The sequence below is a fragment of the Helianthus annuus genome, chromosome 16 (assembly GCF_002127325.2).
Source record: "Helianthus annuus cultivar XRQ/B chromosome 16, HanXRQr2.0-SUNRISE, whole genome shotgun sequence".
Classification (NCBI taxonomy): Eukaryota; Viridiplantae; Streptophyta; class Magnoliopsida; order Asterales; family Asteraceae; genus Helianthus; species Helianthus annuus.
Genome location: NC_035448.2, coordinates 120,154,697 through 120,175,543, shown reverse-complemented (window position 1 = coordinate 120,175,543; position 20,847 = coordinate 120,154,697). Strand labels below are relative to the sequence as shown.

The 20,847-nt window shown below is 42.5% G+C and overlaps 1 protein-coding gene across 1 annotated transcript; it reads right to left on the bottom strand.

Moving 5' to 3' along the window:
* Window positions 1-9,836: 9,836 nt before the first annotated feature.
* LOC110919529 (translation initiation factor IF-2-like) lies at window positions 9,837-15,870 on the bottom strand. Its single transcript, XM_022163796.1, has 2 exons — window positions 15,516-15,870; window positions 9,837-9,982 (listed from the first exon to the last, which is right to left on the bottom strand). Exons 1-2 carry the CDS (start codon window positions 15,868-15,870, stop codon window positions 9,837-9,839), a joined length of 501 nt encoding a protein of 166 aa, XP_022019488.1.
* Window positions 15,871-20,847: the final 4,977 nt, after the last annotated feature.

Sequence of the window (20,847 nt, the reverse complement as noted above, 5' to 3'; positions counted from 1 at the left end):
GCGCCTGCTGTACTTTCAACACGCCCCCGTGCCCGCTGGGCACGACCCCGTGGTGAGCAATGGAAGCTTCTACTGGTTTGTCTTTTCTGCTGCTTCCTGGGCACGCCCCCGTGTTCACTGGACACGGGGCGTGTTCAGACTCTGTTCTCTTCTCTTTGTCTTGGGAGGTGCCGTTGAGGGTCCGGGCAGTTTACTTTTGTTCCTTTTCTTGTATTTATGGTAGAATTAGTGGTCTTTTTGCTTCTTTTGTGATTTTGAGCTCATTTCATCCTGAAAATACAAAAGGAAGACAAAAACACTCTTTTTCCAACATTAGTACTTAAAAAGGGTTAGTTTTATGCCTTAATTGATGTGTTTTATATGTTGCATTTTACACACATCAAATACCCCCACACTTGAACTTTTGCTTGTCCTCAAGCAAAACTCTTTTAATGTGGCTTACACTCCCAAATAGAAGAGAAGTTTTTTTTTTTTTTTTTTAACTTGTCCTAAAGTGTCGGGAATCCAAGGTTTGTATAGGTTCTATTTTATTTTATTTACAATCTTATTCGTCATGGTTTATTTTGAACTTTTCATAAGATAAACTACTTATTTGGGCATAGCATGCCTTATTAAAATTCCATTTATATACAAGTTCACATACCTCACGGGAGATCACTCAATCACTCGGCCGAAGGTGTATATTTAAGTGAATCGCTCGAGAGCGGCACGGATTTACATTCTCCATATGCTTGCCAAGCGATCAATCCTCCTCCTTTTTAACTTTTTACCTTTGTAAATATCAAGAGGTCTTTTGGGGTGAAGGCTTGGGTTTAAAGGTGGGTGGTTGGTTAGTGGTTAGTAAAAAGGGCGAAAATCGTAACAAGTGTCGGTTTTCGTAAAATACCTTATTTTTGGTGACATTTATTTTTGAAGTATTTCTCCAAACAAGCTTTTTGTAGCTTATGTTTGTTTTTGACTTCATTTCTCTTTTTTTTTTTTTTTTTCATCACGTAAAGGGTATGTTTATGGAAAACCGAGTTTGTTACTAAAATAAAGGTGAAAAAATGAAAAAGGTTTTTGGTGGGTAAAAAAAAATTGTTTTGGGGGTAATGAAATGAAAGGTTTAGGCTCAAAGGGGTTTTCTAGGGGGATTTTGGGTAGGTAAAAAAATGAAAAATAATGGTTTTGAAAGAAAAATAGTTAGTCCTAATGCCTCCATCATTTACTTACTTGGGTTTAAGTTGGTAAGGACCGGGAATGTATCGTCGTGGCAAGTTCTAGATTTGTAAAGACCGAGCGGCTATTCACACAAGAAACGAAAAATGAGCATTTAATCTAAATATGTGTATTTTTATGCTCAATAAAGGCTCAAAACTCACTTTTTGTGGGAATGGGTTTTTAATGTGACCAAGCATATATAATCGAATTTTAGCTAGACTTGTTATACCGTTTCATAATTTTCTTATGTTAGTTCTTTTTATCACGACGCTATCGGTTGTAAGTTTGTAAAAATATAACCCTTTTATAACTTGTTATTCCCAACTTAAACTAAGACAAGTAAATAAAATAAAAAATGAAAAAGTTTTTGAAAAAATTTGGGGTGTTTAGCGGTTCCAATAGAGTTTTGTGTAAGGCTTGTTTTAGGATTTTGCAAAAATTCCAAGGTTTTAGCATCCCCCCCACACTTAAATTACACATTGTCCTCAATGTGTCCAAAAATAAAGTTTTTTGGTTGATTAGAATATGTAAAAGTGTGTTTGAAAACAAAGATTTGTGTTACTGGCGCTCTGGACACGGCCCCGTGTTGACCGGGCACGGCCCCGTGGTCAAGTGCCAGTAACAAAAATTATAGAATTGAAACAGAAGCCTGGACACGGGGGCGTGTCCGCTGAACACGGCCCGTGTCCAGTTACCTGAACTGGGTGATTTCCTGCAGGGGGCTCAGCACGGGGCCGTGTTGGTTGGGCACGGCCCGTGTGGAGCCTTCTGTTATGGAGATTTTGTCGGTTTGTTCTGTTCTTCTGCATGGTTCCATTTTTTCTTGTTCCCTTTTTCATCCATTACCACCATGAGTGTGATTTATTCTGCAAAAACTAAAAGATTAAACTAAACTAAGGATAGGTCCGCGGAATGCCTCCGTGGTGCGCCACGTTTATAAGGGTCCTTGGCTAGACCCAATTCCCGGTCACACGTCTTTTGATTGGGGTGCCTTGCCTCCCAAGTTACACCGTCGGAGAGCGGCATCCAAGCTTGAATCGATAACCTTCATGTAGTGGATCGGGTCGTCATCCTCTATTCTTTTCCCAACTCCGAACTTTACCTCATCGTCCCCATATCTCAAAGTTAGTGTCCCGTCATTCATGTCCACTACTGCTTGTGCGGTGGCAAGGAAAAGCCTCCCTAGAATAAGAGGGACCTCGGTGTCTTCCTCCATGTCGAGTATGACAAAGTCAACAGGATAAACGAATCTGCTTACCCTTACCAAGACATTCTCGATGACACCTTGCGGGAACTTGACCGATCGATCCGCGAGTTGTATGCTTATTTTTGTGGGGCTTGTGGTTCCCAAGCCAAGCCTTTTGAACATTGAAGAGGGCATGAGGTTAATGCTAGCCCCTAAGTCGGCCAAGGCATTGCGAACGGGAGATTCCCCTATTGAGCACGGAATCGTGAAACTTCCGGGATCGATCTTCTTTTGGGGTAGTTTATTGAGTACGAGGGCAGAGCATTCTTCGCCTAAATTAACTAATTGCAAATTTTCAATTTTCTTTTTATGTGTAAGGAAGTCCCTCATAAATTTAGAGTATTTGGGCATTTGGGTTAGGACTTCGATAAAAGGAATATTGACATGCAATTGTTTTAGCAAACTTTCGAATTTTGCGAATTGCTCGTTGGTTTTTTGACGAATTAACCTACCGGGGTACGGAACTCGAGGAGCCTTGGTAGGCTCTGTTGATGGGGGAGGGTCCTTCTCCTGCAGATGTGTTGGCGTTGATTCTTCCGCGGCTGGAGGTACTTCTGCAGGCCCTACGGTCCGGTTTCGTAGCGTGATGAGGTGAACTTGTGCCTTCGGGTTGGTTTCGGTATTGCTGGGTAATGCGCCTTGTGGTCTTTCGGAAAAATTTTGAGCTAGTTGACTTATTTGTTTTTCTATGTTTTGAATGCTAGCTTGTTGATTCCTAAAGTTTGATTCTAATTGTAGGAATCTTTCCGAATTTTTCTTGTCAGTGTCAGAGACGAGGCGAGATATAGTATCTTCGAGCCTTTCTCTTCCACTTTGTTGTTGAGTGAAATTTTGTGACTCATTTCTTGATTGCTGAAAGTTTGTTCGTTGTGGTTGTTGGTTACTACTATTGCCGGGCTCCCTCCAACCAAGGTTTGGGTGGTTTCGCCATCCTTGGTTGTAGGTCCCCGTTGGAGGACCCGACGACCTAGGTCTATTATCAATGTAGTTTACCATTTCTTGTTGATCGTCCGTTTCTTTCATGCAACTCCAATTTTCATGTGACCCACCACACCCCTCACAAGCCATGACCGAGACTGTTTTTGTCATTTCTATTTTTTTTATTTTTGAAGAAAGGGCCTCGATTTGGGCTTGTAAAGAGGTGCTTTCGTCTACCTTACGGGCGCCCGGGGCGATAGTTTTATTTCCCCGGGGAGTGTGCCATTGAAAATTGGTTTGAGCAATTTCCTCAATCTGATTATATATTTCGTGTGGGCGTCGATTACCTAAAAGTCCCCCGGAGCTAGAATCAAGTGTCTGCCTAGTATGTGGCAACAACCCATTGTAGAAAGTGGATACTTGTTGCCATATTGCGAGGCCGTGATGGGGACACTTGCGTAATAGCTCCTTGAACCTTTCCCAAGTTTCATATAAGGATTCCCCGTCCTCTTGTGAGTATGTGTTAATTTCAGCCATTAATTTAGCAGTTTTAGAAGGAGGGAAATACTTATATAGAAATTTTTGGGCTAGTTCATCCCAGGTGTTTACCGATCCAGCTGGGAGGGTGTTGAGCCAAGCTTTCGCTCGGTCTTTTAGTGAGAATGGAAACATACGAAGGCGGATGGCGTCGTTTGATGCTCCATTGATCCGAAATGTATCACATATTTCTAAGAAATTAGTTATATGTAGATGGGGATCCTCGTCCGCGAGCCCGTGAAAGGTTGCGGAGTTTTGGAGCATTTGTATCAAGTGCGGTCGAAGTTCGAAGTTATTGGCTTCGACATTCGGGGCATTGATAGCGGCGCCGAGATTACCTACGGTGGGCCGTAAGTAATCCATGAGGGTACGTTGGTCCGCCATTGGGGGTGGGTCACCCGAAACCTTCTCTTGGTTTTTGGCTTTTAACCTTTTTCTGAGAAAGCGTTCGGGTTCTTCTAATGGTTCCTTTATGTCTTTATTGGAACTGGAGCTCATACACTACGCGAGGTTGGCGTCGGGTTCCAAGTCCTGTAATAAAAACAGAAAAGAATGTTGGTCAGAAGGTTCACCACGGCCCCGTGTCGAGCGAACACGGCCCCGTGGTCGGAGTTACAGTGGTTGTTTTTCAGATCCCAGTTACTGGAAGTTGGACACGGCCCCGTGTTGCACCGACACGGCCCCGTGGTCAGCCTTCTATTAACTTGAAAAACAAAAACTGCCAGTAACGTTGCTGAGCACGGCCCCTGTCCGACCAGGCACGGCCCCGTGCTGAGCTCTGCAGAAGCTGAAAAATCTAAAAAATCCTAAGAAAAATTAAAAAAAAAAAATAAAAAGATGATTAGGCCGTTGATTCCTAACTTTCTTAAAATCCTTGTGTCCCCGGCAGCGGCGCCAAAAACTTGATGCGTGTCGGTGTGTATATATTTTAGATGTATAATTAAGCCCTTTTTACACTTTTAGCCAAGTTTTAAATTTATAAAACACGATATTTACTAACACTAAACACACATATGGGCAAGTGCACCCATCGTGGACGTAGTATAGTGTTGGTAAGATACCGAGGTCGTCCAAGGACACAAGAGCTTTTAATACCGGTTTATCCTCAACGTCTAACCAAATCAAAAAGTTAGAAAAATGTTTTAAACTAAGAAAAATAAAAACTAACTAAATGCTGAAAAATAAAATAAAATAAAAACAGATAGACAAGATGAATCACTTGGATCCGACACGTGTATTAGTATAACCTTTGATTATTTTCGCACTTTTGCACTTGTTTAAGAGATTATCTTAGTTATTGTAGTAGGCCCCTCTTTTGAAGGCGACGTTACCCTCAACCCAGTAGTTTGAGTCAGCAAGGATACAATCCTAAAGGGTCGGATTATTGAAAGATAATGAATTAAGTTACTAATGCAAATTATGGTAGGCCCCGCTTTTGGCGGTGACGTTACCCTCGGCTAAGTAGTCTGAGTCAGCAGGGATACAGTCCTAAATAGCCAGGTTATAGTATTAATAGTAGTTAGCTTATGAGGGGGTCAAAGAGTTTGGATCCCCGCCATCCAATACCTATGGGCATTGAAGGAGATCCTACTAAATTTGACCCAGGTCCCAAGCAGGACCTCTAAACGCTGAACAAGGGCAAGACCCTTACCAAACCGTTCCCTTAACCCCCGACCAGGTAGCCAACATACCTCCATATAGACCGTGGAGATATGAATGGTGAAAATCTTTTATTTTATATAGACAGTAAAATAACGCCAAGACACCACGGACAAACGATAAGGAAAGATCACCTTCAACATAAGTAACTAGTTATTAAAGTCATTAATACAAAACCAAATAAAAAGTGCAAAAGATTAAAAATAAAAAGTATTATACTAAACACTTGTCTTCACCAAGTGATGTAAGAGACTTAGGCAAACATGGCCTTGATTGTCAAGAACTCTTACGATCAATCTTGGATCCCGAGACGACTCACACACTCTACGATGGACAATGGATGATGGTGGTGTTATGGTGGTGGTGGGTGGTGGATGAAGTGTGAGAGAGGTGGTGTGCCAAGGGATGAGAGAGAATGAAACCAAGCTCCTCTATTTATAGGCTGAACAGAACGCTGGACACGGCCCCGTGTCCGCTGGACACGGCCCCGTGCCCGCTGGACACGGCCCCGTGCCCGTCTGACATTCTCTCTCTTCATTAATTGTAATTGCGAATTACAATTAATGCGCCTGCTGTACTTTCAACACGCCCCCGTGCCCGCTGGGCACGGCCCCGTGGTGAGCAATGGAAGCTTCTACTGGTTTGTCTTTTCTGCTGCTTCCTGGGCACGCCCCCGTGTTCACTAGACACGGGGCGTGTTCAGACTCTGTTCTCTTCTCTTTGTCTTGGGAGGTGCCGTTGAGGGTCCGGGCAGTTTACTTTTGTTCCTTTTCTTGTATTTATGGTAGAATTAGTGGTCTTTTTGCTTCTTTTGTGATTTTGAGCTCATTTCATCCTGAAAATACAAAAGGAAGACAAAAACACTCTTTTTCCAACATTAGTACTTAAAAAGGGTTAGTTTTATGCCTTAATTGATGTGTTTTATATGTTGCATTTTACACACATCAGTAGGCAATTCGAAACTAAAACTTGTGTAAAAACATCAAATTAAACAATTACAAGCACCGGTTTTCGACCACGTATCACATCCCCACACTTGTCTTTTGCTTGCCCTCAAGCAAATCTGTTTCCACTTTCACGTGGGTCGAACAAAGAATACATATCCCATTCCCCGAGACAAGGGTTAAGGTCTATTGTCATACAAAAGTTCACATTCTTTACAATCTCCACATATTTACCGGCAAAGTGAATAATCACATATAATAATGGTTATCCAAGATTAACCCGCCCGTAAAACTAACAAGTCATGCATATCCCTCACAATGTTCTCTCCACTCGGCTTAAAATTTGGCTAATATGTATAATGTATTAGCACTACAATCAATTAATCGCTCAAAACCGGTTAGAACACGTACCCGCATAGGCTTGCAACCCAATCATTCTCCACCATTGATCACGAATACTAAGCACAAGTCAAAAGGTCTTTGAAGGGTTGTAACGGGGCTAGGCTAAGGGTAGGGAAAAGGATATTTTAAAGTGGCTAAGGTGATGAAAATTCGATCTTTATTACAACGCAACTATTTTAAACTCAAGTACACTATAAACGTCAACTCCAAGGCAATGATTTTTGCCTTTTATTCAATAACTAGAAACACATATGTGATATGCATGATATACTAGTTTCTTAGGCGGATTATTCCCAAATAACCACCCGCTAAATACCCGTCATGCTATTAATTTGAACTTGACCATGACAAAAGACCAAATAAGTTGTGCCATCCCTCATTGACTTGGTTACTTGTGCTTTTAAGATTGCTTTTGAAACAAGACATTTTTGAAAAAAAATTTGAAATTTTCCCCCATCCCCACACTTGAGGCAAACATTGTCCTCAATGTGTAGTGTTTAAATGTATGGGTCAAAATCGAAAATTTTTACTACTCCCCCATCCCCACACTTGAAGTACATATTGTCCTCAATGTGTAAGAACTAGAGTTTTAAAAATGCACAAGGGATGTGACACGACTAACCTTCCCAACTTTTCACCCCGGAAATTAAAATACACATTACAATCCACTTATTCCTAACTAACAATCAAAGTAAAAAGAAACACATGCACCTGATTTTTATCGCTTGATGCTCATGTCCTTCGTCTCTTCATAAAAATGGTTGTCCCGCGAACATGTTGTACCCAAAAATTCTAATCCTTGTGTAGAAGCGTGCTTCTCATAACCATCAAAATTTGTTAGTTACGTAGTTCTACCCTTTTTATGAACACATTACCAAGCCATGCATTATTTTACTTCGATTTTTGTGCAAAAAATTTTACAACAACAACAAACCTAACTCACTTTCGTAGGAATCACGGTTGCATTTAGCTTATGCAACAAGCCCTTTTAAACCCCCCAATAGCTTGGGAGGACGAGAGGTCTCGTGAGGGTTATATAGGGAACACACCCACAAAGTTCATTTAACTAGGCAATAATTTAACTAACAAAATGAGAATAACGAAAACAAAATAAAGATATACAACAACAACAACAACAACAAAAAATGTACCTCGCCTCTACCGCTGATATCTCTCATTAGGGTTCACTGGCGGGTTCGGTTGGTACGGATAACCAGTGAGGGCCTCGAACATATCCCTATAGTTATCCAGCGGGCTTGACTCTTGTTGTGGTGGCGGTTGGTACGGCATCGGAACGAAACTCGAACCGACTGCTTCTGGCCAATGAGGGGTTGGATCGGATGGCCCTTGCGGGTGAGGAAGGTTGGGGTAATCGGTCCACCCCGAATGTTCAGCATATGGGAGACCGGCTTGTTAATCTCTTTGATGGCGCTCTTGGTCATGGAGCACCTTGAAATTATTAAGCGTCATCTGGTTGGAGAAAGCCATCGCCCCCCATCGGCGTTGGTCCAACTCTGCTTGTGCATTTCGGCGCCTAGCATCCTCTTCCTCCCATGCTTGTCTGCTGGCCCTTTCCTCCTCTTGCAACTGTATCATTCGTTCCATTTGTGATTGTTGCAACGCATATTGCAGCTGCTGTTCCTCCAACTGCTTTTCCACCCTCTCGCGGAAAGATGATTGAAAACTCCATTGTTGTTGCGAGTACGCCCCTTGTGCCTCTTCCCATTCCTTCCTACTAGCATGGTACTCTCTTGCTTCACCAATACCCGCCGACACATTGTCGTAGATCGCTTGATCCCCACGGTTCCACAACCGATACGACGGTATTTGCCTTTGATTCACAAAATCTGCCACATTGGCAGAGATTTCCCTATGCTTCTTCCTGTACCTACGCCTTGGTCCCCGTGGACCGGAAGGATCAATGTCCTCCTCAACATCGGGCATCTCCTCATCGCCCTCTTCTTCATCACCTTCTTCATCACCCTCTTTGTCATTAAACCGGTAACTATCCCCTTGCTCATCTTCAACCGTGTGCAAATGCCCAAAAGCTTTCACGGTTATTCTCCAATGTCGCCTCATAGAGGCGAAGTTGAATTGATCAATAGGCTTAGACACCCACAGTGAGTCTTGAGGTAATGCATTCTGTTGGAGAATCATGGCGCTAATCAACCTTGCATAAGGAATCATCTTTCGTTTAAACGACTCCCGCGTATCCCATGTGTTGATCATAACAATTTGACGCCAGAGAGCTTGGGCGTCCCATATAACAACGCATGCAAAACCCCACAGTCGGGTGCCTTCACCGTTCCACGATCTCCGAACCGTACCATAATGTTCTCCAACGAGATACCTTGAAGCATCTTTCCCATCAGAGACAAATCGGCCCTTGCATCACCCGCACCCCCAGAACCCGGTAGGGTGTCCTCTAAAAGCCTTGCTGGGTCAGCATCGTTCTTCTTGTTGTCCAAAAACTGATCATACCCATAATAGTCATATCCGTCGACCCCAAGCGAGTCAAACCTCGCTATAGCATTCATATGTTCGAAAGACATGACCATTTGACTTTTTCCAATGTTACCAATCAACTTCCACCTATGAGCCGGTCTATCAGAGTGTTCAAAACGAAGGGTGGATAACCACTCACAAACTGCCACCAAGTATACCCGAGTAGTGATATCATCACACTAGTCAATCACCCGTTCCCAACCAAGTTTCTTAAACCTTTGCACTATACCAATCTTCCTAAACTCTTCAACATCTACCGTACGTTCACAAACCGCCCTGTCGGGTACGGGTTTTGAAATGCCCGTAACCATTTTCATCTTCCACATCTTGGCTTCCAACCTCTTATTATTGTATCGAGAAAGAGCCTTTGTTTTCTCTCACTTCCATGCCGAGGCCGACCCACTGTTCTTAGCCTCTTCCCAATTTCAATCTTGTCTTTCAAGTTGCCCATCGCCCTCTTCTACGTTACTAAGTTGTTCCCAACGTCTTTGATATACCCCGGAGCCCGAGCCGGCTCCCGAAGATGAACCTTTACCGGAAGTCTTTGCTTTCTTGCTTCCTCGAAACATGGCTACAATCACAAGACAAAAACAACAATTAGTACATTCCAAACCTTCAACAATCTCAAACTTTGAACATGGTATGCAATGTTGAACTTCAATCAAATTTTAGATGTAAAACCGCCATTTTAAACTTCCAAAGTCGCTCATTTTATCATCTATATTGACTAACATGTTTAATCCTAAGATTTTTCAACAGAAAATCATGGTTCAACAATGTTCAACATCACTACTATGTTCAATCATGCCAAAATTTTAGTGTAATCACATCACTAAAACTAAGCATGCTCAAATCCCACCCAAATCAAGCAAACACCCTGAAATTTATGCTCACACATCCTACATTGTGATAAACAACCTACTCTTAAACAATAAGTTTAAAATTTCGGAAGAAATCAACAACACATATGAAAATCATGCATAAATTAAGTGAAAGTTCATACCTTTGGTGAAGATTGACAAGAAGAACTAAAGAAAAGTGTAAAACAAGAAACTTGGATGAACACTCTTCAAAACCCTAAAACACACGTCTAGAAATCTTGCAAACGAGCAAGAATTGATGAAATTTGTTATGGGGGTTTTGTTCCTCTCTAAAAATCACTCAGGATAGGCTCAAGAAGCAAGTGATTTGGTTAAGGATTGAGAAAGTTATGGAGAAGAGAAGAATTAGGGTTCTAGAGAGAAGTTGGGGAAGAAGGTGAAGATGAAGGAGGTGGGAATGTGTAAATCTGCTTAGGTTGGAGTTTAATGGATGTGAGAATGAGATGGTACGGTTTTTAGGTCACAAGAGGGGTTAAAAACGAGTTTGGGATGAGTTATGAAGGTTAAGAAGAGGTTTGGGTTCGATTCTAGGTGCTTAACTACGGGCAGCGTCGGATGAAAACTGAAGCACCGTCGGCGACGGTCGTACCTACCGTCGGCGACGGTCCATGAATTTTTATGGGGAGCCGACGGCTTATGTTGCTGTCTACGGCAAAAGTTGGGCTACGGAGAAATTTAGATACCGCGGGCGACGCACCATGCTACCGTCGGTGACGGTGCATGGATTTTCTTTTCTTTTTTTTTTTTATGAAAAATGGAAGAATTTTTATTAACTTTTAATAAAGGGCTATGTACATATAAAAATCCTAAAAATTATTAAAAATGTTTTTGTGATTTTTTTATAAGTTAAAATTTTTAAACGCAACAACCATCAACGGCCCTACCACCCCCCAAAAATTCGTGTATTGTCCTCAACGCACATAACCAAGTCTAAAACATACCTTGTATCTTCATGACCCGTTTGGAGTGCCCGAACTTCACACAATCAAGAAAGGTTAGTATGAAACGGAAACGATTAACATCCAAATACGCAAACAATTAAATAATTATACATGACTTTACACCAAATGTTACCGGTCCTTTTCATTCGACGTCATAAATCGGAAAGCTTGCCACGAAGCTCACCAATTCTTTGCTTTCATCCACTTTCTCGTTACCATCGAGAAACGGTTTTAGCCGATGACCATTTACCGTTTGCCGTACCCCGTCCTTCGGGTCCTCGATAGTAACATCACCCAATTGTCCGACCCGGGTGACAACATAGGGTCCCATCCATTTGCTCCGGAGCTTCCCGGGAAAGAACTTAAGCTTCGAATTGTAGAGCCACACCTTTTGACCCACTTCAAACTCTTTCTTTCTCAACTTGGCATCATGCACTCTTTTCATCCCATCCTTGTACTTAGACGCGCATTCATATGCCATCTCCCGTAGCTCCTCCAACTCACATAATTTGTGCTTCCGTTCTTTACCTGCATCATCATATTGCACATTAACCTCTTTAATAGCCCATAACGATTTGTGCACGAGTTCAACCGGTAAATGGCAGTTTTTTCCGTAAACCAACCGGTAAGGTGTAGTGCCTATGGGTGTCTTATGTGCCGTCCGGTAGGCCCATAAAGCATCGTTCAACTTAATTGACCAATCCTTACGGTCCGCCCGCACGGTCTTTTGCAAAATCTCTTTGATTTGCCTATTTGACACCTCAACTTGCCCGCTTGTTTGCGGGTGATAGGGGGTGGCAATCCTATGGTCAACACCAAACCGCTTTAAAAGTTTTCCAAACCGAAAATTTTTAAAATGGGATCGTCCATCACTTATAATGACACGAGGAATCCCAAACCTTGAGAAAATATTGGTTTGGACAAAATTACATACTACGGAATGGTCGTTTGTCTTGGTGGCTATTGCTTCGACCCATTTTGACACATAGTCAACGGCCACCAAGATATACAAATTGCCATAGGAATTGGGGAATGGGCCCATGAAATCAATACCCCATACATCGAAAACATCGACTACAAGGATTGGTTGCATGGGCATCTCATCCCTTTTTGAGATACCCCCTAATTTTTGACACTCTATGCAATTTTTGGCAAACTCATTTGCATCTTTGAAAATAGTAGGCCAATAAAGGCCACTCTTCAACACTTTGTGACCCGTTTTGTGACCACTAAAGTGACCACCACATGCAAACGAGTGTAGATGCTGCAAGACACTTGGAATCTCTTCGTCATCAATGCATCTTCTTATAACTTGATCCGCACACTCCTTCCACAAATGCGGTTCTTCCAACCGATAGTATTTGATTTGGGACATGAAGTGTTGCCTTTTCCGTCTATCCCAATGTGCCGGCATATCACCTGTAACAAGATAATTGACAATGTTAGCATACCATGGCAATTTATCTAATTTCATTATATGTTCATCTGGGAAAGACTCATTGATTTCTAAGGCTTTCGGATCATCTTCAACCATCAAGCGGGACAAGTGGTCCGCTACCACATTCTCGATACCCTTCTTGTCCCGTATCTCCAAATCAAACTCTTGGAGCAACAACACCCATCGGATTAATCTCGGCTTTGCATCCTTTTTCTCCATGAGGTACCTAACTGCAGTGTGATCAGAGTAAATAATCACTTTACTACCCCATATATAAGACCGAAATTTATCCAATGCATATACCACCGCAAGTAGCTCTTTTTCGGTGGTTGTGTAATTCAATTGCGCATCCGAAAGAGTCTTACTTGCGTAGTATATGGCAACGGGTTTCTTGTCAACCCGTTGTCCCAACACGGCCCCCACTGCATAATCACTTGCATCGCACATAATTTCAAAAGGTAAAGACCAATTTGGCGATTGCAAGATTGGGGCCTCCACTAGTTTCTCTTTCAAATTGTTAAAAGCATTTTGGCAATTTTCATTGAAATCAAACGGTTGGTCTTTTAACAACAAATTACATAAAGGCTTTGTTATATCACTAAAACCCTTAATAAACCGCCTATAAAACCCCGCATGACCTAAAAACGACCTAACACCTTTAAAAGTCGTGGGATATGGTAAAGTAGATATGACTTGTACCTTAGCATGATCAACCTCTATCCCACGACTTGACACCACGTGTCCCAACACAATTCCCTCTTGAACCATAAAATGGCTCTTTTCCCAACTTAGGACCAAACTAGTTTCAACACATCTTTTTAACACCTTATCTAGTTGGTCCAAACAAGTCTCAAAGGATGATCCAAAAATTGAGAAATCATCCATGAAGATTTCCAAAGACTTTCCCACCATATCGGAGAATATACTCATCATGCACCTTTGGAAGGTGGCGGGAGCATTACATAATCCAAACGGCATTCGCCTAAATGCGAAGGTACCGTAGGGACATGTAAACGTAGTCTTTGATTGATCTTCCGGATGGATGGCAATTTGATTATAACCAGAATAACCATCTAAGAAGCAATAAAATTTTTGCCCCGACAATTTCTCAACTATTTGATCTATGAAAGGTAAAGGAAAATGATCTTTGGAAGTTGCGGTATTCAACTTCCTATAATTAATACAAATTCGCCACCCGGTTACTGGCCGGGTGGCTACCTCTTCACCTGCGTCATTTTTGACGACTTGTATGCCAGCCTTCTTGGGAACCGTCTTTGTTGGGCTCACCCATTGGCTATCTGAGATAGGGTAAATGATACCCGCATCAAGCCACTTCAACACTTCTTTCTTCACGACCTCCCGCATGTTCGGATTTAACCGCCTTTGTGCATCTCGAACGGGAGTCACATTCTCTTCCGTGATGATTTTGTGCATCACCACCGAGGGACTAATACCCTTCAAATCCGCAATGGTCCATCCAATCGCCGCCCGATTGGTGACCAACACCTCCATCAACTTTTTCTCTTGCTCCACGGTTAAATTCGATGCAATGATAACCGGGAGGGTATTGCCTTCTCCAACATAAGCATACTTCAGATGCTTTGGCAATGCTTTCAACTCAACTTCCGGAGGCTCTACTAATGACGGCTTCAATTTAGTGTCAATGCTCTCCGGTAAGCTTTCAACTTGGTGCGTCCATGTCGGTTTTCCTTCTCTAACCGCAAGCACCTCCAAACTCCTTACTTCCTCGTCCATGCTTTGCTCCACCTCCACCTGTGACTTGTCAAAGATATAACAATCCTCCATTGTGTTCTCCCAATAAACGTCTGTGTCGCAAAGAGGTATACACGTGTCAACAATGTCTGCCATATAGCATTCATCATCAACTGGAGGGCTCATAAGTCCGGAAAAAACATGCAACCTCAACCTTCGGTTTCCAAATGTCATGTCAACGGTTCCTGTTCTGCAGTCAATTTGAGCATTTGCAGTTGCTAAGAATGGTCGACCTAAAATCACCGTAGGTTGTTTGGTTGGGTCCTTGGCCACATAATCAAGTACCAAAAAGTCCACCGGATAGTAAAAATCCTCGATTTTCACTATCACATCCGAAACAATTCCACGGGGTAGTTTGGGTGTCAAATCGGCTAGCACCACGGTGGTGTTTGACGATTGAAGTGGACCAAACTCGTATTGGTCATACAAACTACCCGGTAGAATGCTTACGCTAGCACCAAGATCTAGAAGTGCCCGGTTGATTTTAAAATCGCCTACTTGAATTGAAATGATAGGCGCACCCGGATCTTGGAGCTTAGGTGGAAGTGCACCCGAAAGAATCGAACTCACGTTTTCGGTTAAATCTAAGTTTTTTTGGAAATTTGTGAGTGCATTTTTGGGTACACAAATCTTTCAAGTACTTAGCATACGACGGTACTTGTTTAATTGCATCCAAAAGAGGTAAATTGATTTTGACTTGTTTGAAAATTTCCAACAACTATTCTTGTTGCGGACCTCTTTTGTTTACAACTTTTTTCATGGGTCCCTTCAATGCTTCGGGATAAGGGGCGGTATTAGCCTCCACACCCTTTTCCTTAGCCTTGGGGACGGGGATGGTCCCAACGGGTGGGTTGTTTTTCTTTTTCAAATCATTTTTATTTTGACCCGTTTGACCATCCTCACGCTCATCTTCACTCGCATCTTCCACCACCCCTTCAACAAACTGGGGTGATGGTGGTTTGACACCATTATCTATGACTCGACCACTACGTAAAGAAATTTCATTTAAATGTACCTCACGTGTGTTTCTCGAGCTCGACCCTTGATGCTTAGGGTTTACCGTGGTGTTACTTGGAAGCTTCCCCATGCTTCCCTTTATCTGGGACAGTTCTTCCGCTAGTTGACCCACTTGTTTTGCTAATGCCTCATGTGCTTTGTCTTGAATCTCATTATCCTTCTTGGATTCTTGCATCATCGAAAGCATCGCATTCATCTTTGCATTCAAATCATTACCACCCCCTTGGTTGTTTGACCCGCTTCCATTACCGCCTTGATTATTGTAATTCCTTCGGTACCCTCCTTGGTGATTGTTGTCCCGACCTTGGTACCCTTGATTGTAATTACGTTGATAACCCCCTTGGTTACCGCCTTGGCGATTTTGATACGATGAACCGCTTTGGTTACCCGGTTGAAAGTTCGGGTTCATTTGATTCGCGGCATTCCCATATCGGAAGTTGGGATGGTTTCTCAACCCGGGATGGTAAGTGTTCGAGTTCATGTCATTGTTGTTTCTATCCCCGAACACTTGATTGACTTCCTCGGTGTACTCACCCAGCCCCGTTGGACATTGATCGGTCGTATGGCCAATATCTCCACAATCCTCACACACCGCAAACTGCACCGCGTTTACTTCCTTCTTTTTATGCGAGCCATTTCCCGTTCTAAAGTAGAAATCCGATCCTTAGAATCGAGATCGGGAAGTGATCGGGAAACGGGGTGTTTTTTAGCTCTATCGGCCGACTCTTTCTCTTTTGACTGCTTACTCAGCCGCACTAAAAACTCCCAATCATCATCTTCGTGATTGCTCAAGAGAGTCCCATTACTTGTCGACTCGAGACGATTCCATGTTGTATCATCTAAACCCCGTACAAAGCACTTGACCAATTCCCACTTCTCGATTTGATGATGTGGGCATCTTCGCATCATTTCTCTGAATCTAGTGAACGCTTCGTGCAACGGCTCACCCGATAATTGGAGAAAAGACCTAATTTCATCACGAGCATCATCGGTCTTCGCCATAGAATAGTACTCATCTAAAAATGCTTGTTGCATTTCTCCCCATGTGCGGATGCTATTGGCCGGGAGGGTAAGGAACCATTGCTTCGCTTTGTCTTTCAATGAGAATTGGAACAAGCGAAGTTTGACTTCTTCTAACGCAAAGTTGTGCCCCCTATAGTGCTACAAATAGAAGAGAATTCTGCCAAATGTGTGTACGGTTCATCGTTTGATCTCCCATTGAAGTGAGGAAGTATGTTGATGTAATGAGGTTTACAATCAAACATCCTTCGCTCACAAACGATTGGTGAATCATTTTCGGTAACAATGGGCCTAAAACGGTCATTCACTCCCCGTGGAGGTTGTTGACGACGATAAGGACCGTTCACTTCTTGATCATCATTTCTTCGGTTATCTCTTCTATCGTCTCTTCTCTCATTCCTTCTTTCATCTCGTCGCTCATCTCTTCTCTCGCCCCTTACTTGATTCCCACCTTGATTTCCTCTTTGATTGCCACCTCCTATGAAACGAGGAATCCGATTGGGGTTTCTATTATTATTGTTATTGTCATACCCTTCATTTCGGTTCCGTTGGTTGTTGTTTCGTGGTTGGCGGTTATTCCCGTAACCGTCATTCCTTCTATTCCAGTAGCCATACTCTTCATCCCCAACGTAGTTGGCATTTTGATAGCCAAACTCTTCATCTTCATAATCCCTTGCGTTGTAGACATTGCCCCGATTGATGTATCCCCAATCTTCATCATCGTTCGCTCGATCGTCATAATAACCCCCATCATCCGAGTTTTCCGTATGAATGCTTACATGTTCCGGCGAGTGATAACCGGGAACACTATAAGGTTCATCATCGGGGATTGCATTCCTCAAATCGTCGATATTGAAAAATGGGTCTTCATCCGCGGGATTGCCGCGATCACGATTACCTCTACGGTCGGAATTGACATTCCGATCATCAAGGTTGATAGGTAACGACGCTTGTCGGTGAAGGGTTTGTTGTTGGGGTGTTCGTTGGGTGTTGTTGGGATTTTGGTTTCGGAAAGGTGGAGTGGGTGGTCTAGCGTTGGTGTTACCACCCGGTTGTTCTTGAGGTATAGGTTGGGTGTTTTGAGCGGGATTAAAGGTGCTCCGGTATTGGAATTGGTTCTGGTTTTGATTGGAGTTTTGATTCGCCATTGAATCGGTTTCAATGGTCGGTGTGAGTGGTGGTGTTTGGTTGGTTCGATTAGAAGCAAGAGTTGCTTCTAACCGGCTTGCTAGGTTCCTTCTTGCGAGTCTTTCGATTTCCGGTTCGTAGACTAAAGGTGAAGTCCTCCCGGAGTTCCACGTATGCATGCACTACCTGTAACCTGCACAAGTAACACACCCCGCGTAACAAGGAAAAAGACAAGTGCAAACAAGAAAGCTAACCAAATTAAACAGTTAATCACGAAAAATTCAAACAATATCCAAACACAAAGCGCACGCACTCCCCGGCAACGGCGCCAAAATTTGATCGGAGTGTCGCGCTCCGGTCAAAGATAATATTTATAAGCCCAAATTACCCTTAACAATGTGTTAGTGGTAGTAAGGGGTCGAACCACGAAGAGTATGTGGTTTGTGTATGGATTCGAATGAATTAAAACAATTGTCACAATTATGAAGCTTACTAGAATAATTTTTGTGTTTTTGTTTAATTGAAGGATATGATTTTAGATTAGATGAATTGATGAAAATGATGAATAACTACTAATTAACAATTGCAAGAAATTGGTTACTAGAACAATAATGATAAAAAGGAATCACACCCGGTTTCGGTAATTGTTAACCTAGGATTTCTACAAGTTTTAGTTTCAACTCAAATGCATTCGATTAACGGATTTAGTGTACCGTGACTTAGGTGCTACTAACTATCAACGCCCCGAAGAACGGACAAAAAGACACTTTGTAATCAACACAAGTAAATCCTAACAACGACAATGCACAATTACATATTACCGTTTCGCAAAGTCATAACTTTTAACATCGCTCGACAATTCACGAATTCGTAACAAATGTAATACTATTGTCCAAAGTTTCAAAAACCAAATACAAATTGTCACTAAGATGAAACAAGAACAAATTGAAACCCTAAAATTAACAACTACCTACACCAGGGTGAAACCGAGATGATTAGCCGCTCATGGTTGATGCAACTTGATCACCGGATGTTTGGAATGCGGATGGAGTCATCTTGAAGCTTGATTGGAGGATTGGTGAATGATGGAGAATTAGGGTTTATGGAATGATGATGGTGAAGTGGTGAATGGATGAAGAACTAGGGCTATGGATTGATTGTGATGATGATGAATTCGGGTTGTAGAGATGAAGATAGATGGAATGGTAGGTGAATTGTGTATGGTAATTGGCTCCAAGGACAAAGTTCAAACTCCAATACAAGTGTAACTTACGTATTGATGACCCACCAACCCTTTTTGATCGTTCCAAACCCCAAGGGACCAAAAATTCGCGTAATCAACATCTGGAAACCGTCGCCGACGGCCTGAAGCCCCGTCGGCGACGGTGCTTGTTTCTCCAATTTTGGCCGACGGCGAATGTTGCTGTCTACGGACATTTTCAGCGATGGACAATTGCACCAACCGTCGGCGACGGCCCTTCTGGGCGTCGGCGACGGTGCCCAAAAGCTGCACTTTCTGTTTTTCGCTTCCCTTACTCCCGGTTGACCCATTTTGCTTCCCGGTGGTTTGTTTTTCATCCCGATGACCCGTAAAGCTCCCGAAAAGCTCCTTTAACTCCGTTAGATCTGTAAAATACATATCTAATCAAGAGTAGGCAATTCGAAACTAAAACTTGTGTAAAAACATCAAATTAAACAATTACAAGCACCGGTTTTCGACCACGTATCAGCTGTAAACGAGCCGAACGAACACGAACAAGGCCTTGTTTGTGTTCGTTCGTTAAGGAAATAAATGTGTTCACGAACGGTTCATGAACACTTACCGAAAGAGATTTTATGTTCGTGTTCGTTCATTAAGGAAATGAGCGTGTTCACGAACGGTTCACGAACACAAACGAACACAAATAAATTTAGCGAACTCGACGAAGGATAAAGATAGATGGCCCAGAGAGTAGCACTCGAACTTGAATCCCTTATTGTTGAACGGAGGTCGATCGTATTCATGGATGTAAATAATGAGAAATTAAAGGTAAATGATGCATAAAAAAGGTGAAAGTGGGTTTCCTAGTTTAATTGTTAGGGAAATAAAATAAATAAAAGTTTAATAATATAAAAAGTACAAATTAAATAAAATATAAGAAAGTACAAAGATCTTCAACTAAAACACAATACGAACATAAACGAACACAAATCAACAAATGTTCACGAACACCTTACCGAACGTTCACGAACACAATCAAACGAACGAGACCTCTGTTCATGTTCATTCATTTAACTAATTGAACAGAATTTCTTGTTCATGTTCGTTCGTTTATTAAACGAAGGAACATAAACGAACTTCCCGCCGAACAGTTCACGAACTGTTCGCTGAACGTTCGGTTCGTTTACAGCCCTACTTATAGGCGAGCATGTCTTCACGATACATTATTTTGATTCATTACTTTGATTTGTCACTGCGTGTCGTTTATTTGTTCGAGGTAACGAACAAAGGATCGCCTTCCTTATGTTTCATCGATATTTTCAGTACCTCTTCTGTTTTTCCTAAATTGTCGGCCTCACTCGGTTCTCATATTCCCTTGTTAGACAATCCCTCCTCAACGTGATGCACAATCTTTTACTGCTGAAGAAGTCGCAGCCCTTGTCTCTCAGCAAATGGTTGATGTGCTTCCAGGCGTGGTGACCCAAATCCACGAGCTATACAACAACAATAATAACAATGCACAATGTAATTTCAAGAGTTTCAATTCCGCTAAGCCGTTGAAGTTTTCTGGGTCGCAAGGAGCAATTGCGCTCTTTCAATGGTTCGAAAGTATCGAAAGCACATTCAGACATGTGCAATGTCCGAATGGGCGTAAGGTTGAACTTGCATCAAGTGTGTTTGAGAAGCGTGCCCTTACATGGTGGAACGGAGTGATGCGCGATAGGGGTGCCGAAGAGGCATTGGCACAAACATGGGAAGAGCTTCGAGCTCTCATGATGAAAGAGTTCTGTCCCCGTCATGAAATTCGAGCTTTGGAACGAGAGTTTGACGATCTCAAGCAAGATGGGGGTGAACACTGTGCGTATACAGATCGATTTGAGGAACTCAGTCTTTTGTGTCCTACTATGGTTACCCCGTTGGAGAAAGCGATAGAGAGGTATATCGATGGGTTACCTGATTCCGTACAGGATATTGTGACTGGTGTTAATCCTACTACTGTTCGTCAAGCGATTGAGTTATCTTCTACCCTGACTGAGT

What these genes read in the sequence shown, in the direction of transcription:
- LOC110919529 (XM_022163796.1), bottom strand. Translation starts at nt 15,870, where the DNA reads ATGAACCCGAACTTTCAACCGGGTAACCAAAGCGGTTCATCGTATCAA. An exon ending in AAGCATGGGGAAGCTTCCAA is followed by an intron (nt 9,983 to 15,515) that starts GTAACACCACGG and finishes TTGTGATTGTAG; the next exon opens with CCATGTTTCGAGGAAGCAAG.